This window comes from Camellia sinensis, chromosome 5, assembly GCF_055761805.1.
Source record: "Camellia sinensis isolate YWXY chromosome 5, ASM5576180v1, whole genome shotgun sequence".
Lineage (NCBI taxonomy): Eukaryota > Viridiplantae > Streptophyta > Magnoliopsida > Ericales > Theaceae > Camellia > Camellia sinensis.
In genome coordinates, this window is record NC_138965.1 from 96,240,464 (window position 1) to 96,256,730 (window position 16,267).

Genomic DNA, 16,267 nt, shown 5'->3' on the forward strand with positions numbered 1-16,267 from the left:
CAAAGGTTGTTTATTTCATTATTCATCGAGCCTGGGCCAGTGATTGGAATTCAAAATCCAAGATATCCGTTTTCAATTAAGTGAGCAAAGGTCAGTAATTTTCAACTTAATATTTTTACAGTGCCTAGAGAAAGTACTTCTAATTCAAATCTTTTGTTGCTAGTTTTAGTTAAGCCAAATGTATGCTAAAGAATATGAGGCTGAAGGCAAGCCCCTCCAATACTGACTACAAAAATAACTGGGCTCAGCAAAAAGCCTTGAAAAGAGAAGATGTGTGGTTTCTTATCATTACTTTTTTTCCCTTCTACTTTTGCACCACAAAAAAACAAGTTTTTCTGATTATACTGCAGTTATATAAAATGACTTCTTTTTTGGTTTTTAATCATATTGTAGACTCAAAACATCTACTAATCTACCTGTGAAACGATTGCAACCGTCACTACCATACACAAATAATTTATTAAATATTTCAGGTTGCATTTACCCGTAAAGTAAAATGCCAAACTTTAATTTCCAAAGACTAACATAGCACCGAATAAGGCAAACAAAAGGATGAAGTTGTTCACTCACCTTATAGTACATTGTCTCATTTCTATCATGCAATCTGTTAAGTATCCGCCACATGGCTAAAGCATTTGGATCAGATGGTCCATCCCTAGCATTCAATTCAAACCTCTTCAGGTCTTCCACTGATTAAAAAAAAAAAGTCTATCAGGTCTTCCACTGATATGTGACAAAATTTTAGAATGCCAACAAAGGAGTGTAAGAAGACTATCTAAAATAATAATAATTCATCTACTACTACAGAAACCATTCCAAATATTGTCTATGTAAACTGTCAGTTTATTTGTAGTACAAAACAGTAGAACATCTGGCAGGAACTGATGCAATAAACATCTTATTTCAAATGGCTAAATACATAAATTTTCAATCTTTCTCTTTTAAAATAAGATTGATTACCAGCAGCTGTGAGCTTGAATGGTATCTCTAGCCAGCACAATAGTGCAAGGTGCAGATATCAAGTACAGGAGTACCAGTTGGGATATGGTACATGTGTTCATCTCCATTACGTTAAATTGACACGTCATCTCCACATCACCCCCTTGCTGAGTTAGTTGGCACCATGTGGTGACTCACAAACCAACACATGGGACAATGACGAGTCTTCACGTATCCTGCTTAGTCTAAATCTACCTCCAGGATCTCATTCCATCTCTAGGATCTCGCTCCATCTCCAAGACCTTATCTCCAGGATCTCACTGCTAGGATCCATTCCACCACCAATCTCCCAATTGAGATTCAGTCAAATCCGTCAAATGCAATCTATGATCTCCAACCTACACTTAGTTCCTGAACATCCTAGGCTAGGAGCAAGCTCTTGGATCTCTGCAAGGGATTATTTGAGGGCTTCTAACTTGGAGACTAGACTCGAGGGATCGTCAACCAATATGTGACATATGCCTAATACTTGAACCTACGAGTCTACACGGCTACACCTATGATATCACATGCTTGACATTGTACCACCATGAGAAGAACTATCACATGGTACTATGAGTGTGATACTAATAGAAGATCTGCTGACCACTTTAATACGGCTGAAGACCCAAGCTCATTGACTTCTCCTGACGTTGATAATGTTGAGGAGATTCCTCCATATTGTTAAACTGGAGAGTGTAGCCATCTGAGCTCCACATACTAAAATCCCCTCTATATGGGGAGGTCTCCCCTAGTCAATCATTAAGCAATCAACTGCCTCCACACATAGCTCTCTCGTCCCTTGGGCATGAAAGATCTACATAGCCACCCTCTCTTTCAAAAGAGTTCCTCATCTTTCTCCTCATCTAGGTGCCCGCCATCTTCCCAGTAGGCTCATCTGGCCACCTCACCCACCTTAATCCACAAAGAGTAAATTTTTGTTTATTTTGTATAGTTGGTTTTCAGAGACAGTTAACCCATCCTTGAACCAATTTCATTTTTGTAGAGACATCTGAATAGGTTTTTAAGGTATAGTTCGTTTTTCTCTTTCTTTTGTATACGGGTTGCATTCCCTTGGTGCCTCTTCTTGATAGAACTTTTATATGTATCCCAAACAAAAATGTCAGGACTTGCCAAAAGTGTTCAAAAAGAAGAACTAGCATCAAATACCCATGTGCCTAAACTCATAGAGGGTGGTAGATAGAAAGACCAGACCAGATCTAAGGCAAATCGCATTCATTAAGGAAGAAATAAAATAAACATATGGTCAAGGTCCCTATTAGTGCAAGCAAAGAAAATGTTAATCCTTCAAGCTCTCATTGAAAAGGCACAAGTGAGAATATCACATGACCATTTCATTCCAGAAAGATTCAAATAATAAAAATTTCAATAACAATTCTTTTAAGCAATAGCATATGGTTACAGGTAAGTCTTTATCTAAATCCAACCTAAAAATGAGACTCTTTCATTCTTAGCATATTGGATAGCAATTGAAACAAGAATTATGTAGACTGAATATGAGAGAGAGAGAGAGAGAGAGAGAGAGAGGAAAAACTTACTGAAGCGCTCAATTTGTTGTTCAAGGGACATAACATTTGGAGGCAGAAGTCCACGAAGATCAAGACGATCTCGTTCTGTCATGGAGAATGCTGTTCCCTAGTGTTCTTACAAAACGAGATCAAAATTAATTTTCTGACTTCAATTACGGGATGATAGAAAAAATAAATTATGAAACACCAACGTTGAGATAGCACAGCACACACGACAAAAGAAAACAAAAATAGATTGATGCCAAAATGTAATAGTTTCGAAGAAGTGAAAATGTTCATAGCTAATTTGGTCCAATAATGCCACAAATTTCCAACTAGATTTATCAAGTGTAGGTGTCTTGAGCAAAACCAACAGGCTTCCAAGTTCCAAGCTAACAGTCTAACACCACTTGGCTAAACCAAAAAAAGGGGGAAAAATTATATTTCTACAAATTTCAAAAACTAAAAGGTGTGCTATAGAAGAAATTGCATTTTAAAATTAAGTATGATATGTGACATATGTACGTACATGTATCGAGAACAAGGCCTAGGAACCCCCCTGAGGTTGATGCCTCAATTAACAGAGGCTCTCATGATGATGCATATTACTAACTTCTTATGACTATGCATCCATTGTAACTAATTACTATTTCGATTAACTTGAAAACATTGGTTTTTGTTGGATGTGAATGTAATGTTTTGTGACTTTTGTTAAATGTCATTTTTGTAGTTTTTAGAAGGTTAAATGTTGTGTTGAAGGATTTTTTTTAGAATGTTGAATGTTACTTTATGGTTTTTTGAATGTTGAATGTTCTTTTATGATTTTTGAAATTCTTGAAATATTTTATTACGTGAGAAACTTTGCCTATATTAAAATTTTGCTTATCTTCTGTAGCGTGTGCCGCTGCTCAAGCTACAAGAGACCTTGGCACCTCGATGTGCCTAAAGATTTTTAAAACATTGCCCCATAGGGGTTTCATTGGTCGGCCTTTTGGTCTTTGGTAGAACTTTGTTTTTGGTGTGGGATTTGGTCACTTGGTGGTCCTCTTTTGTGGATCCTTGTTTGGTGTCTCCTCGTGAGACTTAAAACTTGAGGTTTTGTAAGACTTGTTCGGAAAGGATTTTGGATTTGGTGTGAGAAATTATATCTTTGGCGAGCTTTGTGAGAATTTGGTTTGTCACAATTGTAGGTCTTTCGAGCAATCGTTCTCTACCGATAGTGGATACTTCTCATTGCCCGGTAACTTAGGCTTCCGTCCTATCATGGTATCTTGTTGCCCATTAACATAGGTTTAGGCCGAACTACATAAATCTTGGTATATTATGATTATTTCTGTGTTCTTCTACTCCATACTAACAGTTTTTTTTCTTTTCATTTTTTTTGATAAATACTTGACTTTTCACAACAACCAGTAAAGGAAGATCATTTTTTTTTTCCAGTCAAATTAATTGACAAAATTAAAAAATCAAATTAGTAGTTGTTTTCTTAAATGATCACATACAATACAATCCAATCCAATCTTAAGTAGTGAAAAATAATAAAATAAAAATAACCAAAACTCAACAATAATTGAAACCTTTTTTGAATAAACAATGATCCAATAATAGTGAAGAAGAAAATAGAGAGTTGAATAAATCAAACAAAGTAAGAAAATCAGAAGTAGAAACAACCTTGTTGAACCAGGGATCGTGAAGAATATCGAGACTGCGCTTGTGGACAATGGAAGGACGATGGCCTTCGGTAGTGGTGAAAGATCTTGTGATTCTGTGTTGAAAACGCTTGATCAGGGACGAAGAACATAGTCTCATTTGACGATAAAAGCTCGACATTGAATTTCTATGGTGGATCTAACAAATATTCAGAGTTCAACTTTCAACTCAACTCTATCAGTGTAGTATCTCACTACTGTACTATGGGCAGTGGCAGTGGCAGTGGCAGTGGCAGAGGCGGAGGCAAGATTTTAATCGAGGTGGGCAACGACTATTTATTAGCTGCTCCTATTCTCAAACTCTAAACAATAATTACCGCACAAAAATAAATAAATAATAAATTGATCAATAAGTCCCCGTTTGCCAACTGAATTTTTTAGTTAAAAGTTAAAAAATTATTAAATTAGTTAAAAAATCAATCATTCATATTAAAAAATCAAAGATTCTCTTTTCTCTTTACTTTTTGTACATCTTTTCGTAAAAGTCAAAAAGTCATCTCAAACATACTAGTTTTTTTAGCTCATATTTTAGCCAAATAGCCAAAAAGTTATTAAATTAGCTTGTTCCCAAACGAGGCCTAAGTCTCATATTTTGAATTTCTAATTTATATAATTTTTTATTTTATTTATTTAGTCTTTTGGATATGTAATGACTCGTTTACCTGTCATATTAGAGTGTTATATTTGAAAAAAAGTACACGAAAGAGTTTTTTAGTGCGATATCATACCCTTTACGTTAGAGTGTCATATTTAAAACAAATACACTAAATAGTTTTTAATTTTTTTAGAATGTCACATCATACCCATCACGTTGGAGTGTCATATGCCACATTTGATAAAAATACACTAAAGAACTTTTATTTATTTTTTTGAAACGTCACGTTATCACGTTTGGAAAAAGTACAACAAGGAGTTTTTATTTTACTTTTTTGAATTGTCCTATTATACCCATCACGTTGTCATGTTTGAGAAAAATACACTAAAGATTTTTTTTTGAAGTGTCACATCATACCAGTCACGTTGTTACGTTTGGGAAAAGTACACTAAAGAGTTTTTAATTTTTTTTAGAGTATTACATCATACCCGTCATATTGTCACGTTTCATAAAAGTACACTAAAGAGTTTTATTTTTTTTTAAGTATTACATCATACCCGTCATGTTGTCACATTTAGAAAAAAATACACTAAGGCCTCGTTTGGAAACGGACTAACTTTTTGGCTATTTGGCTAAAATATGAGTTAAAAAAAACTAGTATGTTTGGGATGACTTTTTGGCTTTTTACGAAAAAATGTGCAAAAAGTAAAGAAAAAAGAATCTTTAACTTTTTTGTATGGGTTGTTGGTTTTTTGGCTTTTTTAGTAACTTTTTTACTTTTTTGTTAAACGGGAGGGTTCCCAAACAAGGCCTAAGGAGTTTTTAATTTTTTTAGAGTGTCACATCGTATCCATCACGTTGTCACATTTGAAAAAAAAATATACTAAGAAATTTTTTATAGTGTCATATCATACTCGCCACGTTAGAGTATCATATGTCACATTTGGAAAAAGCACACTAATAAGTTTTTAATTTTTTTAGAGTATCACATCATACCCGTTACGTTGTCACGTTTGATAAAAGTACACTAAAGAGTTTTTAATTTTTTTTAGAGTGTCACATCATACCCGCAACTTTATCACATTTGGTAAAAATACACTAAGGAGTTTTTGATTTTTTTTAAAATATCACATCATGCCTACCACGTTGTCACGTTTGGGAAAAGTACACTAAAGAATTTTTATTTTTTTTGAAGTGTCACTTCATATCCGCCATGTTATCACATTTGGGAAAAATATATTTTTTATTTTTTTTAGAGTGTCATATCATACTCGCCACGTTATCACATTTGAAAAAGTAGTAAACTAAGAATTTATTTTTTTTTTGAGTAAAAGTTTTTTAGAGTGTCACAGAATACCCGTCACATTATTACATTTAGGAAAAGTAGGGACCTTGTAATTTTTTTTTTGAGTATCACATCGTTGGAGTGTCATATCAATATCTGTCATATTGGAGTATCACGTCATACCTATTACATTAATAAATAAAAAAATGTATAGTTGTCCACCAAAATGCTACCAAAATAAAAAATAGGACAACACGGAAAGAAACTCTCTACTAATAGAACTTAATAGGTCAATAGAAAAAATTTGGCTCTAATTAAAGTACTTATTTGTGAGATTGGATTTATTGGTAAATATCTCAATAATAAAAGCGTAGATTGGTGATAAATTTTTATATTTTAAAAAAAAAAAATTATAGAGGGTATAAGACATTAGATTCAATAAATATCTTTTATTATTTTTTATCAAATAGTTTGGTGAGAAGAACTTTCGTTGTTTTGAGAGGACAATTTGTTTTTAATCTTATCTCCTTAATTTATCTGCTGGCCTTTTTTTATCGATTGACTTTTTGTTGGCTATCTATTCAAATTTATATCTGTCTGTTTAAATTATTTTTTATTTGTTCAATTTTTTGCCCTTATCTGTTCAAATATATGTCCAAATTTTATTATCTATTCAATTTTTCCTCTTATTTGTCTAAATCTATCTGCAGATTTTTCTAACAAACAATTTTCAATCACACTCTATCCATTCAAATATTTTTTATTTCAATTTGTCAAACCAACTCTATCTGTTGTCGATTTTTTTTATCTGTTGAAATTTTGTACCTATCTATCCCTCTCTCTATCTGTTAGATAAAGATATCCGTTAAAATCTTCTTCTTTTTTATGTGTAGCAATCAACAAGAGTAATGACCAAAAACAAAAGCAAATCCAAATCATTATCATCAATAACATCAATCGATAACAACAAAAACAAAAACAAAAAAAACCTAAAACATTTGTAACAATCTACATATCAATTTTATCAGTGCAATTTTCAAACCTATCTGTTTAGCAACAACAAAAAATCATAGATATCTTTGAACCTATCTGTTCAACGATAACAAAAAAAATCACAGATCAACTTCCATCACAGAGAGAGAGAGAGAGAGAGTAAATCGAACGGATTTGGAGCTAAGAGAGAGAGAGAGAGAGAGAGAGAGAGAGAGATTAGGCAATGGTTCGATCTTGCTTTGTTCTTGTGAAATCCCAAATTTTTATATAATAAAAGTAATGAGCTTGTTTGGTTCCTATTATCAAGATTCATTTTTCAGAAAATTAATTTTTTTTGTTTTCCATGTTTTTTTTTGTTTTCACTGAATTGTTTTTAATATTCTAAGCAATTTTTTTTTTAATTTTTAGATGCATCTAACATAAAATACACTTAAAAAGTATAATATTTGTGAAAATAATTTTAGAAAATTAATTAAATACCAAAATATATTAAAAAAAATTACGAGAATTCAATTCATTTATTGTATTCTTATATATTTATTGATTTTTTAAAATATTTTTTATAAATATTTTATTTTTTAGATACATCTATGTAAGGTGCATCAAAAAAAGTTTTAAAAAAAAAATGTTTAAAATTTTAAAAATATTCACTAAAAATAATTTAAAAAATACGAAAAACAAAAAAATTCAATGTTTAGAAAATTGAAATCAAACCGACTAAATATATATTTCCAATATTTTTTATATAATTATTCTCATTATTTTGAATTTAATAACCTGTATTTTTTTATATTATAAATTTATTAAAAAAAATATTTTTAACTTTATATTAATTCTCGATATTATTTTTTAAGCATTATAATATTTTTATTATATATATATATATATATATTGTATTTTTTTCAAATCAAATTACACCAAAACGTTACATTTTTTGTATCCAAATCCCAACTTTTATGTATCAAAATCCCATCTTGGTGCCCAAGTTTCTTACCCCGCACGTCCCTTGCTTGGAGCCCCACCCGGTCTCTTTCTCCCCTCACCTCTTTGCTCTCACCATCCCCACATATCTATCAAACTATCTATCTATATTTATATATACATTTATATGGGAGGTTTGGTGAAGACTATTTTTTAACTTTTTAGTCTAAAATTTATAAAAATATAAATAAATAAATTAAGTTAAAATAATTAATAAAATAAAATGTCATATCAAATTTATAATTATTTTACTTTTTCTCTTACAAATATCACATCTAATTATAAAAAAATTCAACTATCATCCCAAAACTATCTTCTAAAACATAAAAATTTTAGTATACTAAGTGAGTGTTTGGGAAATGGATTTTTTTGTAGGTTTTTTTACTTGTAGGATATTATTAGAGAATTTTTTTATATATATTTGGGAAGATAGTTGAGATTTTTTATAGTTGGATGTGATGTTTGTGAGAGAAAAGTGAAATGATTATAGATTTTTATGTGATATTTTACTTGGATTTATTTTTTTTAGTTTTGTAACCAATTTGCCTTTTAGTAAAAAAAAATCAAAAAAATTTCTTCCCAAACAACGTCTAAAATAATCAAAAATTAAAATAACCTACTAAAATAATATTAACTTTCCAAATAACCACATAATATATGCATATCATTTTTATCCTCATCTTCCTTCCATCTCCATCTCTCAAAGCTCTCTCTCGGCTCTCTCTCTCTCTCTCAACCATATATATATATCCACACACATATATGCATGCATCTCTTCTCCACCTTCATCAATTTCATCAGCATCACCAACGAACCACCAACTTCAACACCACCGAACTCCATTACTACCACTGTAAGCATCACCATCACCATCACCATCACCTTTTAACACCAAACCCACCTCTTCCATCACCACTACCATCAAGCTCAACCACCACCATCACTGCAAGCTTCGCCGCCATCACCGGACTGCCACCACCACCACCATCGCCAGCCCTATTACCACCTAGAACCACGCTCCACAACATGTTATAAGTAAAGAAAGAAAAGATGAAGAAAGCTAGAAAAAGAAGAAGAAGAAACAAATGAAGTAAGTTTTTGAAATTTTAGAAGTATTTTTCGGGCTTTTTTCAGCATGCCAAAACCATAAGTGAGAAAATGAGGTAGCATGGGACAAAGTACAAAGCAAAGTGAAGAGATTGGCAAAAGAATGGAATAAAACCGTTGAGAATCGAGAAAGTTATTGAAGCAAAGTCAGAAATAAGAAGAAAAATCTTATTTTTAGTCAATATTTAGAGTTTTGACGGCATATAAAAAGAGGCGGAATAAGATATGTGAGGGCTGATATGAAAATTAGGCCGTGATATGAATTTAACAACGTAAAAATGAGAAGAAACAGAATTATAACGACGGAGATAGAAGTGCTTAACGGGATGGGTTTAAATTTGATTTTTTTGGTTCTCTGTTGTGCATGCTTCTGCTGTGAAGATTAGGGGGGTTTATTGTGTACTTCTCGAGCCATGGTGCTATGGTGCATCTAGATTAATCGAATGGTCCGATGACTTCGGGGATGACCGTCCTAAGATTTGTCCTAAGATTTGTCGACGTGTAGAATCCATTTTTGAGATCAGATTCTGCAAATTCCAAGTCCAAAGCAAAGATCAACAACCGACTTGAAAGAATCAAATGGAAAATCAACAATGAGATTGTGTTCGATTGATGTGAAATTTCAGTAGGATGAACATGAAGCTATGATGGACAAATCTAACGGCTAGCATCATAAATCAAAGTCGGAAAATAAACTGTTAACAATCTAATCATTGTAGAAACTCCCTTAAACCCTTCACTTCTCCTTTTTTGTCGTACCTTATTCTATTCTTTTACTATATTAGGTAGATAATGATATGTGTGATATTATATATTGGTTAGATAGAATAATTATATAATGCATAAGATTGGTAATTATAACATGATTTCTTATTTATCCGTTAAGTTGCGCTATTATTTTAGAAATTGTTAAAATTGTAAATAATTATGAAATCGAAATCTATTTAAATAGGGCATTATTTGGTATATGTACAGCATGTGTGATTTTTGGTAAAGTCTAAAAAGATGTGTTTTATTCTTAATAAAGTATCTGAAATTATTGATGAAGTTATGGATTATCATCCTTATGCCATATCTCTTAAAGCTTTGTGATATCTTATATGCTTATTTTGTGTACTTATTTTATCATGCTTTGATTGTCTCATGTTTAGCTTGGATTAACCCTGTTGTGATTAACCGTTATTCTAACTGAATTTCATAATAACCCTAAGAAAGAAGAAACTAAATGGGATGGTAATGGGTTTGTGCTTACTTGTTATATTTTAAAAAAGATATTTATAATCATTGTTTTAGTATTGAATTGATGGTGGGACGTGTTCCCTTTGAATTAAATCTTGCGCAAGTGATTGTTTTCAAAACCCTTGAATGGATCGGTTGCATTCAGACCCTAGGTGTCTATGGTGGACAAGGTTGGAGAAGGTTATGGAGAAAACTCTTATTTTTATCGTCTCTTTTGAGGTCCTCGATTGGCACTACGTGGTATGTAACCGTTGTAAGCATTCAGCATAAGGTTTACAAAGCAGTAAAAGAGGGAGTATATCGAATATTCCGAGTCCAATTCTTGTAGTTAGGAGGATGAAATCTCTTTGGAGGATTTCTAGTAACTAACATCTAACATTATAATTCCTTTAACTATTGACTTGGTTATCATGTTTCATTATTTATTCTATTTGTGACTGTGCATTAACGTTACTATTCATAATTTCCTGTCATATTCTATTCACACAAATTATATGTTAAATTTCTACTTGTTCATATATTTCGAGAGTGTAGAAAGTTGGGGTGTTTATGTGTTCTTATTGGGCGTTAAGCACTCATGGCTATTTTCGTTGCCCTGGCATTAATGCTAGATTTTGAAAGAATTCACTAGCAAAGAAGATATTGTGCTTCAAGCATGTACTAACGTTGGATTTTCAACCTTACCGAAATCACATTTATTTATTACAAATTTATTGTTCCACAAATATTTTCTTCACTAATTTTTGTTACAAAACATATATTATTTGTTACTTATATTTTAATACTCAAAGAATTAAAATATAAAAGTATTAAATATAATATTTCCGTCGATTCGGTTTGTATCGGTATAAAATTTTCAAAAATCAAAACAGACCATAAATTATGAAAAATAAATCGAATATTAAAATTTTGGTCGTTCTTGAGCGATCAGTTCAGTTATGCCGATTTTTCTTACATCACTAGTTGTGAGGAAAATATTGATTAATGTGTATAATGTGATATTGTTTATAACTAATTTTTTTAAAAACCAGACCATACAGAGCCTAATTTTTTTTCAATTCTCACAACTCTATTGTTGAAATATTAAGTTTTAAACAAAAATTAATTGTTAAATATCAACTTGGAAGACACTATTCATTCAGGGGTCATGCTATTGTACATATTCTTTTAAGGTGTGTATTATATGCAAATTATGACATTTGTAGTCTTAACTGATTACTACCAATGTCATAATTAAATCTTTTTCAGTTATAACTAAAAATAATAATGAATCATAACTAAACATCACAAAAGATACAATAAAAATCTTTTTAATTATAATAAATATCATAATAAGTTATAAATATTACAAATATCATAACTAGAACATATGATATACACCTCAAAATTGGAGTATTTATTATAGAATTCCCCATTCAACGGTGGATATCAAACAGTTAGCATTTATTTAATATCTAAACAATTGTTTTTTTGTTTAAAACTTGATTGTGTAAAATGAGATGAAATATGATATGTCAATATAATTATTCTATTTGACTCTGGCCATAATCTAAGCGGTAATGGAAAAGACAGTTAGGTCAGGTTTGTTTGACGGATTAAATTGGATGAAATTGTTAGTGAGATGAAGATTAATAAAGAAATTGTTAATGTAGATATTATTAGTAAGGGGATTATATAAAAGTGTGTTTGTTTTGATGATAGTATGAGAGATGGTTAGTGATGGGATTGTTAAATTATTTTTATATAAAATAAATAAATAAATTATTTCTATATTAAAAAAAATGAAAAAAAATATTAAAACAAACAGGTGCACTTGATAAAATTAAAAAAATAATTTTTTTTATATAAAATAGACTCAATTTGCTCACTATTTTCCTAATTTCACTCAAAATTCTGCCAAGCTAATTTCAGTAAAGGATTACTAAGCCCCTTGCATTATCAATCCCCCCTCCCAAATCATCACCAAACAAGCTGTGGGTGGGACCCACAGTCATAGCAATTCAATCCGGCCACCTACACTAGTAAACAAACATGACCTTAGGTGTTAGGGTAAGGTTTTAGGTTTGAATGCATGGTGAGATATTAACCTGTATTGTAATATAATTACAAACATACTGACGTATTTTTAAAAATATATATATAAAACTATACCAATTTATTGGCTTGGGTTGATTTGACTTCGGTATCACATGTATATATCACTACAACAAAATTATCTTAATATTTAAATTTATGAAATTCTCAAATGATATGAATTCAAAAAAATATTAATTAAATATGCATGATTAAAAAAAATAATAATAATTAATATTTATTTGTGAATTAAATAAAAAAAAATTATGTAGAATTAATGGTGTGTTGAGTTTGTTCGATGAAAAATGAGAAGAATTTAAAGAGTATATATATATATATATATATAATTTTTTTAAATCAAAAACATATTTAGGCCAAGTTTGGGAAGTTCAAAATAATTCATCTTTTTATTTTTTTTCTATCACATCACCTCTCTACTTTTCTGCACATCTTTTCATAAAAAGATAAAAAGTACACTTATTTAGGTCATCCCAAACAACCCCTTAAAATCTTTACTTAAAATAATTTTTTAAAAATCAAGGAGGATCACGTGCACCTTGAGTCCCCTTACTCCCTCGGTCCCTAACTGACTGTTGGTTCTAATAGAAAAGGAAAATTCTAACATACATTATACATATCTTCAAATATGTTGTATGATATGTACTTTTGGTTATATTATCTTTTTAAATTATGATCACTTTTTTTAATTATAACTCATGAATTTTTTAATTATATCTCATATTTTGTTTAATTTTAATATTTTTTTTATTTTTAATTATTACTCAAAAAATATAAAATTATACTATTTTTTTAGTTATAAGTTGAATATGATACACACCTTTTGAAGAGTGTGTATGATAGTGTTTCCCAATAAAAAAATAAGTCGTTACTCAAATTATCACCTAAACTATTATTAATAAATTTTTCACAATTATTTTTACTTTTTAAGTCTATATGGATTAAGTGTATTTAAAAAGTTTATAAAAATTAAAATATTAAAAATAAAATATTCTCAAAAGTATATGGAAAACAAAAAATAAATAAAATAAATAAATTGAAAAACCAAACCAAACACGGAATATGTTCAAAACAATATTATACTTTTCAATACACAAATATTTTTGTATGTAAATTTTACTTAATTTAATTGCACGCAGAGAAAATAATTTGTTGCAATTAGTTATATTTTGTTGCGTAGTATCTGAATATTTGTGTCTTTTTACTATACTCTTAATTAATTCGTGCTTGCAGACTGGTATTGTGTTTCGTTAAATATATTTTAATATTGTTAATGATTTAGAATAATATGAATGAATATTAATTGTTTAAAAAGGTAATTATATTTGACAAAAAAAAATTTAATTGATTTTTTTGAGTTGAGACTTTTTTAGTTTGGAAATAAAAAATTCATTTAGGTTAACTTTTTTAATTTTTTTGACTTTTGTAAGAAAAAGTGAAATGATTATAGTTTGAGTGTGACATTTTATCTTATTAATTTATTTTATTTATTTTATTTTTTGGGTAAATTATGTAAATGGTCTTTGTAGTAAACTTGGTCCATGTTTTAATTTGCTCAATTTGGCTCCTTAATTTAGCAGATTATGTCATTTTAGTTTAATAAATAACGATTGTTAAGTTTGATGGACGGAAAGTCTACAAAATGTGACATTAACACATTGTATAAATTACAATGACCAAATTAATACATAGTTTGACTTTTCGTCTACCAAACTTAACAACCGTTATTTATTGGACTAAAATGACACAATCCGTTAAATTAAGGGACAAAATCGAACAAATTAAAATAATATAGACCAAATTAACACATCGTATAAATTATAGAAACTATTTATATAATTTATCCTTATTTTTTTGTACTTTCGTAGTTGCGATTGACTTATTTATCCATAGCCAAATGAAGTCTCAAATTTAAATAGTTGAGAATTAAAGTGAAAGTTTTAGGATGAAAAAAATTTCAGGTGTAATAAATCAGAGTTGGGTTGGGGTGGTTGGTGGTCCAGTCAATTATCATTTGTGCGATGGATTTTTTATCAATAAAATTTTTCATTAAAGTATCAATACCACAAAATCAAATACTCAAGAAAAACAAAAAAACAAAAAAGAACAACCTTTACACGTCACTTGTACGATGTTGACCCGAAAAGTTGGGTTCTCACTTGTCTTATTCTCGAATCATTGAAAGGAACAAACTCTAGGAGGGATGTGATCAAATTGCATTAATGGGTTGCTAAAATTTCCCCAAATAACAATCTACTTGTTTTGTTCTGATTTTTAGAAAATTATTTTCAAAAAAAAATTATTTTTTTATTTTTCATATTTTAATATTTTCAATAATTTTTTTAATATTTTAAACAATATTTTTAATTTTTAAACACACCTAACATAAATATAATTAAAAATATAATATTTACGAAAAAAATCTTTGAAAATAAACTAAATACCAAAAAATATAAATAAAAAAAATGAAAATTCAGGTAATTTTTTGTATTTTTGTGTATTTATTAATTTTTTAAGATATTTTTCACAAATATTTTACTATTTAGATACATCTAAGTAAAGTACATCTAAAAAAGTAAAAAAATTGCTTAAAATTTAAAAAATATTCACTAAAAACAAAAAAAAAACACGAAAAATAAAAAACTCAATTTTCAAAAAACTGAATTCAAAAATCTGAAACCAAACACACTGAATTACTTTCTTTGATTTTGAAATTTTAGAAGTAATTTTTAAATTTTAAATAAATTACATTAAGTTTTCTTAAAATTTGAAAAAATATAATTAATTAGGTTTTTTTTCTAGATAATTATAGTAACTTGTTTTTAATATGATTAAGCGATCGAAACTTCTTTTTTTTTTATCAACAACGAAAAATTTTATTAAAAATATAAAATTAAAAGTATAAAGAAGTAAAATGTACAGAAAAAGATTGAGAGAGTGCAAACTATCTTACTACTATTGCTTGTATCTATACAATCAACTGTTTGGCCTCATGAGATTTTTAAGTTTAAATTTAAAAGAGCAAAAATAAAAATCAATGCAAAAAATAAAAACGAAAAAAATAACAAACTCAATGCAAAAGTCCAAGACATTCGGTTGCCCACACTAACCACTGTCTCACACGCCCAACACTGTTCCCCTAAAGACACTTCCCAAAGCACTACTGTCTTCCTCTCATGCAGCCACTGTCGAAAACCAGTGTTTGGTGAGTAGACACTGAAGTAAAAAAAAATATAAAAAAAGAAGAAGATAAATATACGATTTAGTAATAAATAAATAACATTATTTTTTTATTCATATGATTAATAAATTACTGGTGAAAAATAGCCTAAGTGTTATATGAATTAAAATTTTGAGGGAAATCAATGTAATCATATCAAAAATGTAAGACTATTGGTATTTTCTTCAAATCTTAAGAGAGGTAAGTGTAATTTATTCTTAAATTTTTAATCATATGTATATTTTTAATTTTAATAATTTTTTTAATATTTTATTCAATATCTTTTATTTTTTAGATCTACTTAATACCATTTTCATTGCCTTTGAAAAAGTTTTCATTCTTTTCTCATTTTCCTATCTCTTCCAACAACCATCCATGCCATTTCCATCAACAACTACCAACCCCATCTTCAATCACCACCTACCTCCTCTTATCAATGCTGCCAGCAACCTTTTTACGCTATGATTTTCCCATGACTACCACTTTTGATCTTCGACAACCACTTTGCGTAAGTGACAACCACTTCCAGTGACCACATAT

General features: G+C 29.5%; 1 protein-coding gene across 1 annotated transcript in view; it reads right to left on the minus strand.

The window, feature by feature from the left end:
- Nucleotides 1-4,520, minus strand: part of LOC114311305 (NAD-dependent malic enzyme, mitochondrial) — a 95,221-nt gene extending 90,701 nt beyond the window's left edge. The window contains exons 1-3 of the mRNA XM_028257428.2: nucleotides 4,179-4,520; nucleotides 2,538-2,634; nucleotides 571-689 (exon numbers count right to left, since the gene is read on the minus strand). Of these exons, the coding sequence (XP_028113229.2) occupies nucleotides 571-689; nucleotides 2,538-2,634; nucleotides 4,179-4,337 (375 nt within the window). The 5' untranslated portion in view covers nucleotides 4,338-4,520. The remainder of the gene's footprint in view (nucleotides 1-570; nucleotides 690-2,537; nucleotides 2,635-4,178) is intronic.
- Between the last annotated feature and the right edge of the window lie 11,747 nt (nucleotides 4,521-16,267).